Source organism: Symphalangus syndactylus, chromosome 5 (genome assembly GCF_028878055.3).
Source record: "Symphalangus syndactylus isolate Jambi chromosome 5, NHGRI_mSymSyn1-v2.1_pri, whole genome shotgun sequence".
Classification (NCBI taxonomy): Eukaryota; Metazoa; Chordata; class Mammalia; order Primates; family Hylobatidae; genus Symphalangus; species Symphalangus syndactylus.
This window is the reverse complement of record NC_072427.2, coordinates 91,076,545-91,093,666: the sequence shown is the minus strand read 5'-3', so window position 1 is coordinate 91,093,666 and position 17,122 is coordinate 91,076,545. Positions and strand designations below refer to the sequence as shown.

The 17,122-nt window shown below is 36.8% G+C and overlaps 1 protein-coding gene and 1 pseudogene across 5 annotated transcripts in view; both read right to left on the bottom strand.

Annotated features, from left to right (window-relative positions):
- The window catches only part of BRWD1 (bromodomain and WD repeat domain containing 1), a 131,159-nt gene that overhangs the window by 37,750 nt on the left and 76,287 nt on the right, over window positions 1–17,122 (bottom strand). For all 5 annotated transcript variants that reach the window (XM_055279712.2, XM_055279713.2, XM_063640596.1 and 2 more), the window contains 8 exons: window positions 15,440–15,534; window positions 13,555–13,744; window positions 9,348–9,473; window positions 9,152–9,259; window positions 6,266–6,390; window positions 5,472–5,554; window positions 2,065–2,176; window positions 1,377–1,438 (listed from right to left, as the gene is read on the bottom strand). In XM_055279712.2, the coding sequence (XP_055135687.2) occupies window positions 1,377–1,438; window positions 2,065–2,176; window positions 5,472–5,554; window positions 6,266–6,390; window positions 9,152–9,259; window positions 9,348–9,473; window positions 13,555–13,744; window positions 15,440–15,534 (901 nt within the window). The remainder of the gene's footprint in view (window positions 1–1,376; window positions 1,439–2,064; window positions 2,177–5,471; window positions 5,555–6,265; window positions 6,391–9,151; window positions 9,260–9,347; window positions 9,474–13,554; window positions 13,745–15,439; window positions 15,535–17,122) is intronic.
- LOC129481953 (protein N-lysine methyltransferase METTL21A-like) lies at window positions 12,328–13,230 on the bottom strand (annotated as a pseudogene).

Below are 17,122 nucleotides of genomic sequence, written 5' to 3'. Positions count from 1 at the left end.
ATCTTCAAAAGCCTTAAAGTCATGAAAGACAGTGAAAAATGGAGGGATCCTGGATTAAAGACTAAGATGACATGACAAATCCAAAATGTGAAAGGATATTAGTGAAACAGACAAAATCTGAATGAAGTCTATAGACAATAGTATCGTATTAATAATAATGTCCTGATTTTGATCACTGCAATGTGCTAGCTGTGTAAGAAGGGAAATCTAGGTATTCAGAAAACCCTTGTACTATTTTTGTAACTTTTTTTAAGTCTGAAATTATCTCAAAATGAAGTTTTTTAAAGTGCTATAAAAAATGGAGAGCACATATTGAAGAAAAATATCAAAATGCAGATATTCAGAGATTTTCTTGAAAATTTTTTTAAGAGAAAAACATCAAAGGATGTTACAAATCAGTGAAAACACATAAAGAAAGCTTGGTGGTGAAAAAAAATGGAAGCAAGAGATACAGAGTACCCTTTCAAAAAGTTTAGCAAAAGGGAAATAATTCAGTAACAAAAATGCTTCATGAAGTCAAATGTAAGGTCTAAGAGACATATTCAAACCTGACTGGAGAAAGGTAGGAAGAAATTAAAATTGTTGGAGGGGATGAGCTAAGTGTAGGTACCAGGCCCTTGGAAGGCAACAGCAGTGGGATGGTAGCACTGGAGGACGGGTTGGCTTTAAATAGTTGTCTATTTCAACAGAAAATCCATAATAAGACAACTTGAGGTAAAGCAGAAGACAAATGGAAGTCAAGTTCCATCTTTTCCTTGAAGGAAGACCAACGGTAAAAGATTGAGGTAGGAAAAGTAGAGGCTACATGAAGCATGTAAGTTTTTTGTTTTTGTTTTGTTTTTCTGAGATGGAGTCTCGCTGTCGCCTAGGCTGGAGTGCAGTAGCCACGATCTCAGCTCACTGAAACCTCTGCCTTCTGGGTTCAAGCGATTCTCCTGCCTCAGCCTCCCAAGTAGCTGGGATTACAGGCACACACCACCATGCCCACCTAATTTTTTGTATTTTTAGTAGACACACGGTTTCACCATGTTGGCCAGGCTGGTCTTGAACTCCTGATCTCAGGTGATCCATCTGCTTTGGCCTCCCAAAGTGCTGAGATTACAGGCGTGAGCCATGGTGCCCAGCCAGGAGTTAAGTTTAATGCAAGGTTACATGAGAAATGACAGCAAGCTACTAAGGTACAGCCAAAATCAAGCTGGAATCTAAGGTCAGGAATTAACAAAACAGATAAACACGATGCTGTTGTCTTCTTTCAGTAAAGTTCAGTTACTGTAATAATTTGAATATACTGATCATAGAATACAAATATTTGTTCCATATGCACTGTTACATATTATAAAAATAAAATGTTTTCATTATTTAACAAATATATATACCATTATCAGGAATTGGTTCCATGTCCCATGGGCTAAGTTTTTCAATTTCAGTATTATCCCACCTGTTAAAAAACAACAAATCTCTGGTTAGCCTTTCATGAAAACAAAATGTGGATAATAGATACACATTATAAAAATAAACAAAAGATACAAAATGTGAAAATTAACCTCACTACAGCAGTACAATTTTAAATATTAACAGTAAATTTTCTTAAGAAGGATATATTATTAAAATAACAGGTTTAAGAACAAAACCAGAAATCCTATGTGGCCTGCACCCAAAGTGAACAATAACTCAAAGACAAGGCATGAAGCCCTTGAATTCCACCACAGCCACAGTCAATGGTTTTTATTCCATTGCCAATGAAAAGGCATCAAAAGTTTCTTTGAAGAAGATTAATGATATAATATCTGTTTCTGAACTAGGACACTGACAATACGAGGTAAAGGAAATATTAGGTGGCTACAGAAATAGTTTCAGAAAAGCAAGCAGAACCTGAACCAAGGGGAGTACTAATGAATAGGAAACAAAGAGTAGGTGCATGTCTGAGAGATTTTGGGTCAGCCTGACATGACTTAATGACAGATAAAAACCATGTTTTTTTTAAAAACCAGAAATGTATTATTCATACAGCAACCTGCCACACTGAATTACTTGTAAATGATTAGTTTTCATCTGTATACAAACCTAACAACGTAACACTGGAAATGACTATCAGGATACTGTGGTTGATATGGCTCTTGACTTAACACTGTTCCAAACCACCAAGCATCATCAATAATAGAGCGGAATCTGTCACCTAGGAGAGAAATGATCAAGTCTGAGGCATTTCTCTGCTAACATTCATTAATTTTTTTTTAATCTACAAAACACCATATGATACAGATAAAAAAGAAGCCAAAAGCACAATACAAACACAGGCAAGCAGCACTCCTAAACCAAGAAAAATATGGAATAAAAAATTTAACTTTTAGATTAAATGGATTTCTAGATGTATTTTACAACTCTAACACTTCAACCAGTGAAATAAACTGCACTAGATCTGTGTTTAACATTCATTACAATAGAAACATGAACTGCCGCAGTAACCATATCTCTTCCTTCTTACCCTTCCCACCATTTACAAAACAAAACCAATGAAACAATAAAAGTCACCTATCCAGCACTGATGATTGTTCGGGATATAGATCAACAGTTCTTTTCTCAAGGAAAGTTTTATAAAAATAAATCAAAATTAAAGCTACAATTTATCCCCAAGAAAGAATATACCTGGCAAACGGTCTTGAATAATTAAAGTATGCTTACAGTGAATTCTTCAAAGGTTTGAAAAAAAATCATGCCACAACTACTAGACCTACATGTTTTAGTCTTTAGTATATTTTCAAACTTATGTAAACATGAGTTTTACATATATTTTACTTCAAAATCACTTGAAACCATAGCCCCGAAAGAAAACTAAGGAGACTAGTATAGCTTTAAACTTATAATTTTAGATAAACCACACCATGATTTTGTGCAAATCTCTAATACCCTAATTTAACATAAACATTAATTACAACTGAATGTAATAATAATTATTGTAATAAAATCAGCTGCCTCAATTTTGAGAGGCCAAATATAAAAACATGTTAGAAGAGTCTTTGATATAAAAAATTAAGTGTATATTTTTCTTGCTATTTACCTAATACTAGAAGATACTTTCAGTTTAGATAAAAATATTTCTTCATACAAAAACAACCCTTTAAATAAAAAGGAGCCTTAAAAAATTAAGTTTTCTCATACTAAAAGTGTCTTTTCTATGTTTTTGCTAGCTGATTACCCTGGTAGTCTTATGTTAAGACTTTTCAAATAAACCTACTTTGGCCTTTCAAGAGAAGGATAAAAATCCACTGTAAAAATGAAAACAAGCAACTTCTTCTTGCCATACTACTCAAATTCCATGCAAAAATGGGGGAGCAAAATGAATTAAAGTGTAGTATAACAGGTCTGGTCCAACAATTTCTCAACCACAAAAATGAAACAAAAACCACTAAATTACAGGAGGCATCTGGGACTCCATCTCTAGAGTTTAACTGTAGATAATTCAGTTTTAAAAAAATTAATGGACATGTTGGCAAAAATGAGAGCCTCTTACACCTCATGGGGGCTGAAAAATCATAATAGCAGGGAAGCTTTAAAGTTATTTGGAACACAACTATACAACCTGCTAATGTTGCTTCATGTTATTTTTGTGGCTGTATGTTTTTCTTCAAGAAAAATTTTCTCCGCATCTACTCCCAAAATAATCCTGATTACTTGTGTAGATGTTACCAGGAGAATAATCTATAAAGAGGAGCCACACGCTCTGACAATCTTTCACATCAGATGAGGATGATTAGGGACTCTATCTAAAATATACCTTTTTGTAGTACCCACACAAAAAGGCAGCAGTGGCCAGATATAGTGGCTCACACCTGTAATTCCTACACTTTAGGGAGGCTGAGGCAAGAGGACTGCTTGAGCCCAGGAATTCAAAACCAGCCTGGGCAATACAGCAAGACCCTGTCTCCACAAAAAAAATTAAAAATTAGCTGCACATGGTGCAGCTTCCGGAATTTACATGTTTGTATACACTATAATTAAGAGTCCCACAGCCAAAAAGGAGGCTGAGGTGGGAGGATTGCTTGAGCCCAAGAAGTTGAGGCTGCAGTGAGCTCTGGTTGCACCACTGCCCTTCAGCCTGGGCAACAGAGCAAGACCTTGTGTCCAAAAAAAGAAGGAAAGAAAGAAAGAAACTGCAGTAACTAGAAAGATCAATGTCTTAACATCATTTATGAATGCGTACACCAGATGACACAGCCTGGGTAAAACTTAGTATTTCTAACAAAAATCCAAGAACTGATAAAAGAATGAACCATCCTACTTCTAACTCAATACACAAGCTCCCTGGATAGCATTACACACTCAACATATATTTGTATACCTGTGAAACAGGTACTACAGTTACTATTAACAGCTGCTATTACTACCCAGCCTAATGACAGTCATTCAATCATCAGTTATATCCTGAGATTAATAATCTACACAATGCTGAATAAGTGAGCCCTCCTTAAATGATCATCACAAAAATCACATTCGAGTATTTCAGTACCTATATTGAGGTATTAAAATTACTCCAATGTGTAATTTTACTCAAATGTGTAAGATTACATTGAGGTAATTTTAATTTTTTAATTTTTCTGCCACCTATACATTACATGGTTATAAAGCATAAGTGTATATGAATTTTTTATTTCTTAAAGAAACAGTGTCAAGTCTTCCCATTTAAGTCTACGTTGTTATGATATCAAGGGTAAAATCATTGGGTATACCAGAACATTTTCAGTGTGAAATCTGAAATTACTCTTCAACCTTCTGATCATTTTAGATCCTGTTATAATTGTGTAAATTATGCCAATGTTACATCAAAGATAACTATATACAATATATATATAGTACAGGGAAGTCTAAAAGGAAGTAAGTCTACTCTAGCCTATAGTCAAGGAGTGAAAATAATCTTTTCCAAATGTCATGAACCAAAAGAACAGAAGAAAAGTTGCTCGTCTAAAAAGTCTACATAATCGGGCTGGGCACGGTGGCTCACGCATGTAATCCCAGCAGTTTGGGAGGCAGAGGTGAGCGGATCGCGAGGTCAGGAGTTCGAGACTAGCCTGACCAACATGGTGAAACCCTGTCTCTACTAAAAATACAAAAATTGGCTGGGCGTAGTGGCGCGCACCTGTAATCCCAGCTACTCAGGAGGCTGAGGCAAGAGAATCGCTTGAACTTTAGAGGAGGAGGTTGCAGTGAGCTGAGATCACGCCATTGCACTCCAGCCTGGGCGACCTAGGGAGACAATGCCTGCCCCACCCGCCGTCCCCCAGCCCCCACCAAAAAAGTCTGCATAATCAGTAAGTACCAAGCTGTAAGCAAAATATATTTACAGGTCACTTATATCTCTTCCGGAATTTACATGTTTGTATACACTATAATTAAGAGTCCCACGGCCAAAAAGTTAGACCAATAAAACAGATTGATTTTTAAGGGTATATAAAACTTAGTAAGGATAGACTTACAAGACTGCCAATTCCTCTGTCTTGCTTCATCATAAAACTGACGCAATACAAGAAAGTCAATAACATCTGGCATATCATGATATCTAGACAAAAATTTAAAAAATTATTAAACTCTCTACATAGCAGGTTATAGTCTAAAAGCAGCACTGTCCAAAAGAAACATGAGATCTACAAATGTAATTTTTAATTTTCAACCAGCTATATTTTAAAAGGCAAAACAGTAAATTTCATAGCATATTTTAAATATATCCAAAATATTATTTCAATATGTAATCAAAAGAGACATCTTACATATTTTTTCTTCATAACTAGTCTTCAAAATGCAGTGTGTATATTCACATTCATTTCTTTTAAAAAAAAAAGGTTTATGCCTCGTACTCTGCCAAGTCTCATATTAACACATTCAATCAGATCATCCACATTTCAAGTGAGCAATAGCCACATGTGACTAGTGGTAACCTTATTAGACAGCACAGGTGTAGGAAATTATTCTGAATTTTTTCAAAAACGAAGGGCAGAAAAAATTTGGCCTGTATGTCAGAATTCCCCACCCACGTAAGCAGCATGAAAACCATATAAAACAGACTGCCCACACTTAACTATAACTGTGACATGCCTACTATGACTTCAGGGTCAGGGATGGGTTTCCTAGCCATCAGAAGCTCGAGCCACATCTTAGGCTATCCACAGTGCTCTACTAACCTGGAGTTAAATGGGAAGGGCGTGCTACTCATTAAATCAGCAAAATGGCAAATTTAAATTTAAATAATTCCATTTTAAAAAATAATACATACCTAATAGAGAAAGATTTGTCCGTAAGTTTTCCAGTTGCTGGATCTATAAATGCTAGTTTGAGGCAACAGAGTGTAGGGGGCCCAACTTCATATCGTATTCCAACTATTTTAACCAATTCTTGATCCTTTAACAGACATATTTTTTTAATGGTTAAAATAAAAGCAATTCCTTAATACTGAAATTCTCCACATACTGTTATATTAAGTAAACTCATAATTTAGGCTTCCAAACCAGCAGACAAGTTTAATTAATACCATTAATTACATTCAATTTTGCTAAAGTTAATCTCCACATATTTAATACAGTTTCTAATACAAAGAACATCCTTTAGAAAATACATTACAAAAGTGTAAGACTGAAAACACAAATCTCGGATTAGCGCAATATCTAACGACAATCACTGTTAAAAATCTAACATATTTCCTTCTGGCTTTGTTTTGGAAACAGGGTTTCGCTGGGTTGCCTAGGCTGGAGGGCAGTAGCACATTCATGGCTCACTGCAATCTCAAACTCCTGAGCTCAATCAATCCTCCCACCTCAGCTTCCCGAGTCGCTGGGACTGACTACAGGTACAACATGCCACCGCACCAAGCTAATTTTTTATTATTTGTAGAGACAGGGTCTCCCTATGTTGTCAAGACTAGTCTCGAACTCCTGGGCTCAAGTGATCCTCCCACAACAGCTTCCCAAAGTGTTGGGATTATAGGTGTGGCCTGCCACACCTAGCCAATGTACATTTGTATTTATATAGCTTTATATTATGCAGTGAAAATGTGTAAGCATTCTACTTATTCATAAGTGTTCTTCAAAATCTTGATATTAAATTTCTGCCTAATACATTCAGTAAGTAATATTTGTTGAGAATCTACCATATGCTATGACCTCCTCTAGGCAGTAGGGACAGGACGGTAAACAGGTGAAAGTCCCTACCTGGATGGAGTATCCCATCAAATGGATTTGCCATAGTCAACCTTCCCCCCAGTGTCTGCTTCTCTGATACTAGGAATACAACAGATCATTCATCCTCTTATTCACGGAACAAATGTTATTATTAGAATGTACCAAACAAAGTGCTAAGCATAGTTCTTCTTATTCACAGTAGTTATGTTCTATAAAGTCACCTAGAACACTGAAATAAAATACTACATCAGTGCTATAGAGAATATATAGGGGTAGGTTCCTGCAAAGTTCTGGTCACAACACTGCAGTAAACCAGTGCACACATAACCTGGTTTTATGTGTGTTTCCGTTTAAAGGTATCTTATTTAATATGTTGTTGATTTGCAAACATTTAACTGATACCTGAATGAAGCTTATCTAACGTACCTTCTCCATAAGGCACACCTCAGCCTTCTAGCACTTAACACTAGAGAGCATGTCAGCACCATGCTTAGGGGCCATTTTAAACAGCAAAGTCACCACAAAAATGGAAAACATGTGGCACTGAATAGACCATGAAAAGGACACTTGTTTTCAATGCGAGAGCTAAAAAAAAAAAAAAAAAAAAAAAAAAAAAAAAAAAAAAAAAAAAAAAAAGAAGGCAGAGCAACACCTTGTTCAACCTCAACTAGAAACATGCTCGTCAGGGAAGTCAAATTTTTCATCGCCCTGAGCATGTCCAGAAATGACCAAAAGGCTCCGAGAGTACTGTTTTGGGGATTACAAATAAAGCAAGTACGCAGTTCACGAATACAGAATCCAAGAATAATGAAGATGGACTGTACTTAGGTACACAGTCCTAAGTTAAACAGACATAAATAAAACCGCCAATGTATATAAAGCCTAACTCATAGAAGCAGAGCCATTAAGTTGAATATAAGTGTTAAAAACAGCTATATTTGTTAAAATAACTAGCATTTTCTTCATTTTCTAAGTTTTTAAAAGTATCAAAATCTGTAGAATAAAAATATAAAAAATAAAAAAACATGTGTACTACTTCCCCACAGATCATCGCCATTGACATTTTGATGTTGTTCTTTTGATTGGCTACAAATGTCTTTAAAATTTTGCTACCATAACCAGAAATACCACTTCACATCCCATTTTTCCTATTAGTAATACACTGTGAAAATGTATCCATCATTCATTCAATAAATATTTTTCAACCTTCAAGTACAAGATGGGCTGTACATAGTAAGTGATTGTGTGAATGCACCATGATTTGGTTCATTCACTATCGTGGAATATTTGAATTTTTTTTTCCAGCTTTGTTTCTGTAAACAGTGAGTGAACTACAATACTCATATATTTACAAGCATTTCTGCTTGTTTTCGAAATTACCAGAAGAGTAAAATCACAGAATTAAAAGTTCCAAATATTTTTCAGTTTCAACTACTATTGCCAAAACATCCCCTAGAAAGCCTGGACCACTTCACACACCCCACCAGCAATCAGAATAACTTAACAAACCAACACCTTTGCCACTTGCTAAAATGTGGAATTCTTTCTTGAGCTAAAAACAAACGAAATCACAAAATTGGCTAAGTATTGAAAAGGAAAAATTATTTCCTTATTTTATTATCCATGAGGTTAAAACCCTTCTTCCAATTTTTATTTCTTCTTTTGAAAACTTGCATTTCTTCCTTTGAAAATCCGTCTTGGATACATAAACATTTTTAAGATTGATAATACATATATTGCCAAGCTGCCTTTCTGAAACTCTAGGTTGTTGCATTTAACATTTTACACACCGATCAGCAACATACAAATTTTGCTCACTGACAAGCCATTCCCACAGGTCCTAAGTTTTGGTTATAGCAAAAATGTTATCAAGTAGGAAAGAAAGTAATAAAATATGTTTCCAACAGGTTTTTAAATAGATTTGTAAATAATTTAACCATATATGTGCTAAAATGTTTAATGATTTAATAATGCCATCATCCTACCCTAAGATCCATTTTTCTCCATGGCTCCTTATTAGGGTTCAGTTCATAAATATTATTTCTTCTTACAGCCTCAATATAAGCTTCATGACCCTGTCGAAAATATATTACCTACAGAAGGGAAATAAGCATTTAAAAATTAAGAGCAATATAAATTTTATGTTCCATATTTGTGTTTTTAAATTTGTATTACTCTCACCTCATCACCCATTTGAGGAACAAAAGGAGATTTTCTAAGTGTGGTGTCAGTAATCCAAACTGGAGGGTGAAATTCATATAAATGCTCCATATTTGCAAGCTCTGCTGGAGTCATCCTCCACAAATTCTACCAAGGGGAAGAGAACAAAGTTTCTTAGATTAGAAAGGGGCAGAATGCACTGTCTGAAAGAAAACTAAAAGAAACTTCACCATTCAGAATGACTGTTTTTGCCACATCCATCTAATGATTAGTTTTTACACAGCATATATATTTAGTTCCTTTACATAGGAATATATCACTTACAAAAAGCATTGTAAATCTACCTAACATTTTCCTAGCATCATCTCCTAAATTTCTGATAGATTCTTCATGCTATTTTACATCCCATTTTAGGGGGCTAATACCCAACCTAAATCCTCTTTTACCCATAGCCTGTTCTGCCACGACTCCACTCTGAGTTTGGCCACAGGCTAATCATCACAAGGAGTCTCCTCTTGATTTTAGGTTGTAAGACCGGTGATTTCAAAATATGCCTACAAATTCTCCGATAGTTCTCTCCTCTTCAAGAAGTGGAAGTCTCCTCCTCTCAAGTGTGGACTACACTTAATGACTCACTTCTACCAAATATAATAAAGCCGATGAGACTATGTGCAGCTTCTAAGACTAGGTCATAAATGGGGGCTTATCCCTGGCTACTGTTAAATCATTCAGTCTGAGGAAAATCATAACGACACTCAAGCAGCCAGCTAAGAAGAGACCTGTGTGGCAAGGAACTGAGGCCAACAGCCATATGAATAAGCTCGGAAAGAATATCATCCAACCCTCATCAAGTCCTCAGATGACGGCAGCCCCAGTCAACATGTTGTAACCTCATGAGCCAAAATCACCCAGTTAAATCAGCTCCCAGTTCCTGATGTACCAATACATGAAATACGCAATGTTTGCCATGTAAACACCTAAATTTTAGGGTGGTTTGTTATACACAGCAACAAATAGAAAGACTTAACATCTTTAAACAATGACTACCTGCTTGAGATCAGCACAGTGTACACAAATAAATAGGGATGATATTACAATGAAGAGACAAGTATGAAGACAGACATGTAAAATGAAAATGGCAAACGTAGCAATAACACACACACACAGAAAAACAAAAAAAGCACCTTAAAATTCCTTGAAGTCTACTACTAGTGTTGAAATTTACAGGAGAAAATAAGTGTTGCTGTGAGATTCTGAGCAAAATAGAGCTTTCTCTTTAAGTTTCAGATTTGGAAAGGTTTAACTGTCACGCCCATTACTCAGAACAGTGGAGATGGAGAAGTGTTAATAATAAAGTAGCTTGGCCGGGCGCCACGGCTCACGCCTGTAATCTCAGCACTCTGGGAGGCTGAGGCGGATGGATCACTTGAGGTCAGGAGTTCGAGACCACCCTGGTCAAAATGGTGAAACCTCATCTCTATGAAAAATACAAAAACTAACTGAGCGTGGTGGCGTGTGCCTGTAGTCCCAGCTACTTGGGAGGCTGAGGCAGGAGAACTGCTTGAACACGGGAGGCGGAGGTTGCAATGAGCCGAGACTGCACCACTGCACTCCAGCCTGGGTGACAGAGTAAGACTCCGTCTCAAAATAAATAAATAAATAAATAAATAAATAAATAAATAAATAAATAAATAAATAAAAATAATTTTTAAAAAGTTTATGTGTGACTTCATGAAGTGTATCAAAGTTAATCATAAAACAATATAACAATCATTTAAACCAACAATCAAAAGCCTCTAACTGGAATGTATCTTTTTCATTATTTGGTTATGATATATTAATACTAGATCCTGGGGAAGCAATAATGAGAGATGCAGAAGCATTCCTGGCCCTCAAGAAGCTTACAGTCTACTGGGTAATACAGACACTGAATGAGCAATTACAAGTACAATACAGAAGGAGCTTATGTTTGGGAAGCTAACCTCTTAATGGAGGGATGAGACGTAGAATCTTTTTTACTGTTATCCTGTGTGTTATTAAGAAGGCATGGAAAGCTTAGGAAACAATTACATTAAAGCAACATTTGAGACAAGGTAAAGCTGAGGGGGAAAACCACAGCTTTCGATTTGATAAAGATAACCTATATTCAAGTTCAAGACTTAAGGTACTCTCAAAAAGTAACGAAAACTTTATTTTTACTTATCCCCTGAAATTAAGCCAAAAAGCATAATATGAGACCCCAGAAAACTCACACCCCACTCAACCAACCCAGAGTATTTACAATTTAAATGGGGCAAAAGATTTCAATAGCACCAACAGCTCAGGGAACATGTTAAACCTCTTGTCTTACATCCAGAAAATCAGAAAACTGGGCTAAACATGATGTATTTCAGAAGGTGTTTAAAATTATTTGTATGACTTAACCTCGCCAAAACAAGCTTGCTAGTTTAAAGACGGCTTTATACCAATGCTTCATATCATCAGTGAAAACTGTTTATTAAGAGGGAGCAGTATAGGGTACAGAAACAGCATGAACCAAAATCTCACACTTAATCTTTAACATTAATGGAATTTCAGAGTGAGTAAATAAGACTAAAAATTACAGCAATGGCCAGGCACAGTGGGTCTACACCTGTAATCCCAGCACTTTGGGAGGCTAAGGCGGGCAGATCACCTGAGGTCAGAAGTTCGAGACCAGCCTGGCCAACATGACAAAACCATGTCTCTACTAAAAATACAAAACTTAGCCAGGCGTGGTTGCGTGGGCCTGTAGTCCCAGCTACTTGGGAAGCTGAGGCAGGAGAATCACTTGAACCCAGGAGGCAGAGGCTGCAGTAAGCCAAGATCGCACCACTGCACTCCAGGCTAGGCAACAGAGACTCCTCTCAATAAATAAATAAATAAATAAATCACAGCGATGGCATAAAGCACTGCTTTGTTTTAAAACTGCACGTGTGTTTTGTCTCCAAGACCTTAATCAACACCCTCAATGACAGCATTCTTATAAATGATAGCCAACTGTAGGTCCTTGCTGTGGCTTCTCTTCTGTATAAGTATGTACATCTTTCTCAGTATCATAGTGAACCTTATAGTAAACTGCCTCTCCAGCATTGCTCAAAAGTTATTCCGTTCATAGTGAATTCAGCAAGGTAAAAGAATCATGGAGTGATTGCTACAGAGATGGTCCAGTGTTTGAAGAAGATCTGTGAATGTTTCTTCTAAATATATGATATCGGCTCCAAGTATCAGGTCAAAATCTCTAGGAGAAAAACTCCCCAAATCCTTTCCCCAAGTCAGCTCCTTAACAAAAGCTCTGGGTTGGATACAAGGAGGTAAATTGCCTTGAACACTTGATTTACAAAACTCTAATGCTACTTTTCGATCTGTGATAGTCACATGAGCACCCAGCAGGGCAGCCACTATGCCCATCAGCCCTATGCCAGCACCCAGTTTCACTGCAGGGCAGCCCAAAAGCTCCACAGCTCCCATCTCCAGATGTGTGGAGAGAACCATGGCCACATCCTAAACCACTGTGTCAATTCCCAGTTGTCTCCGGTCCTGCCAGATCTGTGTCATGTGGTTCACAAAGGTGGCAAGAGGCTTGTGGAATTTCTGCAACCCCAATCCCACGGTCTCCTCATAGGGCAACAGGGCCAATCTGCCTGCACCCAGCCCTCTGATCCGACCTGCACTTAGACTGGATGTTAACGGTTTGAGATTATCCTGCCTTTTGACACAGCCAGAAACATGCAGTCATGGCAGTTCCATCTCAAGACTGGAAGTGAATGACACTGGTGGACTCCAAGTCTCTCGCAGGAGACCAGGGCCCCAGTCCTGCAAAGGACTCTGCATCTGTGAAGCAAAGGCCTCCCCCATAAGTCCCACTATATCTGCCCCCACCCATCCCTCCAAAGGACTGACAGATGCTCCCTTCCTTCCCACAGGCCCCAGAGCTTCTGCTATCCACGGGGGATGAAAGTAGGAGATAGAGGAGTCCACGGTGCCCTTCAGAATCCCCAAGACACACAGGGTACCTGCTGCACCCTGGGAGTGCAGTGAGCTTCCCGAAGGAGGGCTGACAGTTCGCCCAGCCCAGCCCCAGAGCAGGGCCCAAGACACCCAAGGCACCACCATGCCAGTATCACAAGAAATGTTAAAACAACATTTGAACTAGGGTAAAGCTGGGGTATCATGATACATGCTATTTTTAAAGATACGTTTTTCTTACCTCCTTCTTAGGCTTATTTTCTTTCTTTCTCTTTCTTCTTCTTTTTGGAGGAGATAAATTCTCAGTAGATATTTCATCTTCTGAACTACTACAAAATCGAGTAATTCGTCGACGACATGATGTTCTTAAAGGAGGCTGCAAATTGATGCCCGCATCAGCTGTCCAATCGGAATATCTAGATGAAGAGTCACTAGAAAAGGGGAGTGCTTTCAGTTGAATGGAGCCAGAATATAAGCACTGATAGCGAGTCAATCACATAAAATTGGGGGAACAGAGAGAGGAGAAAAAGGGAAGGGAAGATACCAGAAAGATTTAACTTCAGCATTCTCCCCTCACTACCAACAAGTACTGAAGTGACTGAAGATCATGACAAAAGTAAGAGAAAAAGAGAAATCTTCACTAACACTAGAAATTAGGAAAGGATATAAACCTGAAAAAAAAAATTTAGGTATACTGTAGATAAAATATGATGGAAGACAACTAGCAATTACTCCTTCAAGGAAACAAAACACAGACTTATGGAAACAGTAAGAATCATACCAAACCCCAAAAACAGGCCCCACCACTACCCCCATGTTGGAGGAAGCTGAGGTATAGACCAGAAATTTCAACTGGAATCACAAGCCATCAATGAATACACTGAGAAGCCCAAGGGAAGCATACTACACCAAACTGAAAGCCCTAAGTAGTCAGTTTCTTCCCAAGGAGTCTCCCTGATATGACAGAAATCTAAGAAAGAGACTAATCCTAGTCCTTAGCGAAATCAGAGTCAAAGAGGAAACTAGTTATAGAAAACTAGTCCGTGGTCCACTACTAGCTTCACCAAACAGAAATAATAATAAAAATAAAGGTCTCTACCTGGGCCATCCTTGGCCCAACTTCAACCAACCACACACCTTTTCGTCTCTATCAAATACACAGGTAAACACATTACAAAAAGGTATTTATTAGAAAAAGAGCTTGTTTATAAAAATTATAAGAGCATCTGTTTTGGATAAATAAAACTCAAGAAAAGTTGAATTACAAGACAATGAATGAAGACACAGAAGGTAGAATAGGGGTTGCCAGGGACATGAGGAAGGGTAAAGAAAAGAATCATTCTTTAATTGGTATAGAATTTGTTTTGCAAGATAAACAAGTTCTGGAGACTCACTGCATAACTATGTCAATGTACGTAACAGTACTGAACTGCATGCTTTAAATGGTTATATTTCTGTTATGTGTATTTTACCACAATTAAATTTGTTTAAAAAAGATACATTATGTTCTTAAAAAAATCATTCTAGCTCCTTATCATAATGAAGTAAAACAAGACAAGAAAGGAAGCAGAGAGTATGTGATAATGGTTTGAACCAATACAGTAGCAATAAAAAAAAAAGAAAGATGATCTGAATGATATTCAGGAAGGAGAATTTTCTAGCCATGTTATGCATAGGTGGACAAGAGAGATTAAGGTCCAGTTTTCTCGGTTGAGCATCTGTTGAGATGAAGGTGACATGCACCAAGAACCAGAGGCTGACATTTTGGACCCAGGAAATCTGGATCTCAAAACTAACAAAAATTCAACACATCCAATAATAATGAATATACTGTGGTTTTACCACACATACTTTAGATACTAGTCTTTTTATGTGCAGCCAAGATTAAATTTATATTTTCAGTATGCATGTTCAACAGTGCTGGGTCAACTGCTTAAAGTCAACAAAAAAAACTCCTGAAATACTCCTTTAGGAACAGCTGTTGATCTAGTTTTCGTCTCCTTTTTAGTGTATTAAAAACTGTTCCACAGTTGCAAATTCTTGCCTCTTGAATAAAATTCAAGTATGATTCCATCCAAGACTATGACTAAAATGCTTAAAAGACCACAACAATTAAAAACAGATACCTTGAACTTTCGCTGTAACTTTCACTTTTTCTGTCACTTCTCCATTCATCCTCTTCCGAAGAACCAGAACCTTCACTCTGATCACAGGAAGTCTCCTAATTTGTGAAGGGGGGAAAAAAATCTTGATCCCTGAAGTTAAATAACACATGTCCAGAAAAAAGCTGTACACAATCCTCCCCAATAAGACTAAATCATCTAAGAAAAATGAACAGTAATCAGTAATATAATTAGATAAACTTAAAAAGCAAGCAACTTCACTACATCCCTTTCTTATCAAAGCATAAGACAAAAAGAGAACATCCATAAGATTTAACACTACCACCATTAGCGAAGAAAGTGATACAATAGGCCATTCTGAGTACAGTTAATAAAAAGTCAACGTAAATGTTTTCCGTTTTGGACTTTAGCTATTCTAATAGGTGTATCTAATTGTTGTTTTAGTTTTCAATTCCCTGTGACATATTTTGATAGCTTTTCATATGGTTGTCATCTGTTTATCTTCTTTGGTGAGGTGTCTGTTAGATCTTCTGCCCATTTTTAAATTAGGCTGCCTTCTTATTGCTTGCTTTTGAGTTCTATATATATTGTGAATATAAGTCATTTATCAGATGTAAGTTTTACAAATATTTTATCCTGGTTTGTGGCTTATCTTTTCGTTCTTTTAACAGTGTCTTTCCCAGAACAGTTTTCATTTCAGTGTAGTCCAAATTTTTTATCTTTTTTCTTTCACGATTATGCTTTTGATATTGTATCTAAAAAGGTCAGTGCCACACTCCTGGACACATAAATTTTGCCCTTTGTTATCTTCTAGAAGTTTTATGTTTTACATTTACATTAAGCTTATTGATGTAAATAATTTTGAGTTAATTTTTGTGAAAGACTGGTGTCTAAGATTTGTTTATTTTGTATGTGAATGTTCAGTTATTCTACCACTGGCTGAAAATAATAAATTTGTCCACCAAGTTCTCTTTGCTCCTTTGCCAAAGATCATTTGAATATATTTGTGTCAGTCTGTTTCTGGGCTCTTGTTCTTTCACCAGTATCGCTGTCTTGAAAACTGAAGATTTACAGTAAGTCTTAATGCCAAGTAGAGTGTCAGTCTTTCAGTTTTATCCTTCAGTGTTGTACTGGCTATACTGGATCTTCTTCCTCTCTATATAAACTTGAAAAATCAGTTTGTCAGTAAAATTAATTTGCTGGGATTTTGTTTGGGATTGTGAATCTACAGATGATGCTGGAAAGCATTTTTTAACAAGGGTGTGGATCAGCAGGAACTCTCATTCATTACTGATAGGAATGCAAAATGGTACAACCACTTTGGAAAACAGTTTGGCAGTTTCTTATAAAACTAAACATAATAAGATCCAGCAATCACACTTGATCTTTACCCAAATGAGATGAAATATTATGTCTGCACAAAAACCTACACCCAGATATTTATACCAACTTTATAATGGCCAAATCTTGGAAGCAACCAACACATCCTTCAGTAGGTAAACTAATAAACTATGGTATATCCAGACAATGAAATATTCTGTGCTAAAAAACACAAACAAAAAAAAAACTATCAAGCCATGAGAAGGCATGTAGGAAATGTAAATGCACATTAATAAAGAAGCCAATCTGCAAAGGCTACTAGCTATATGATTCCAATTACATGGCATTTTACAAAGATAAAACTGA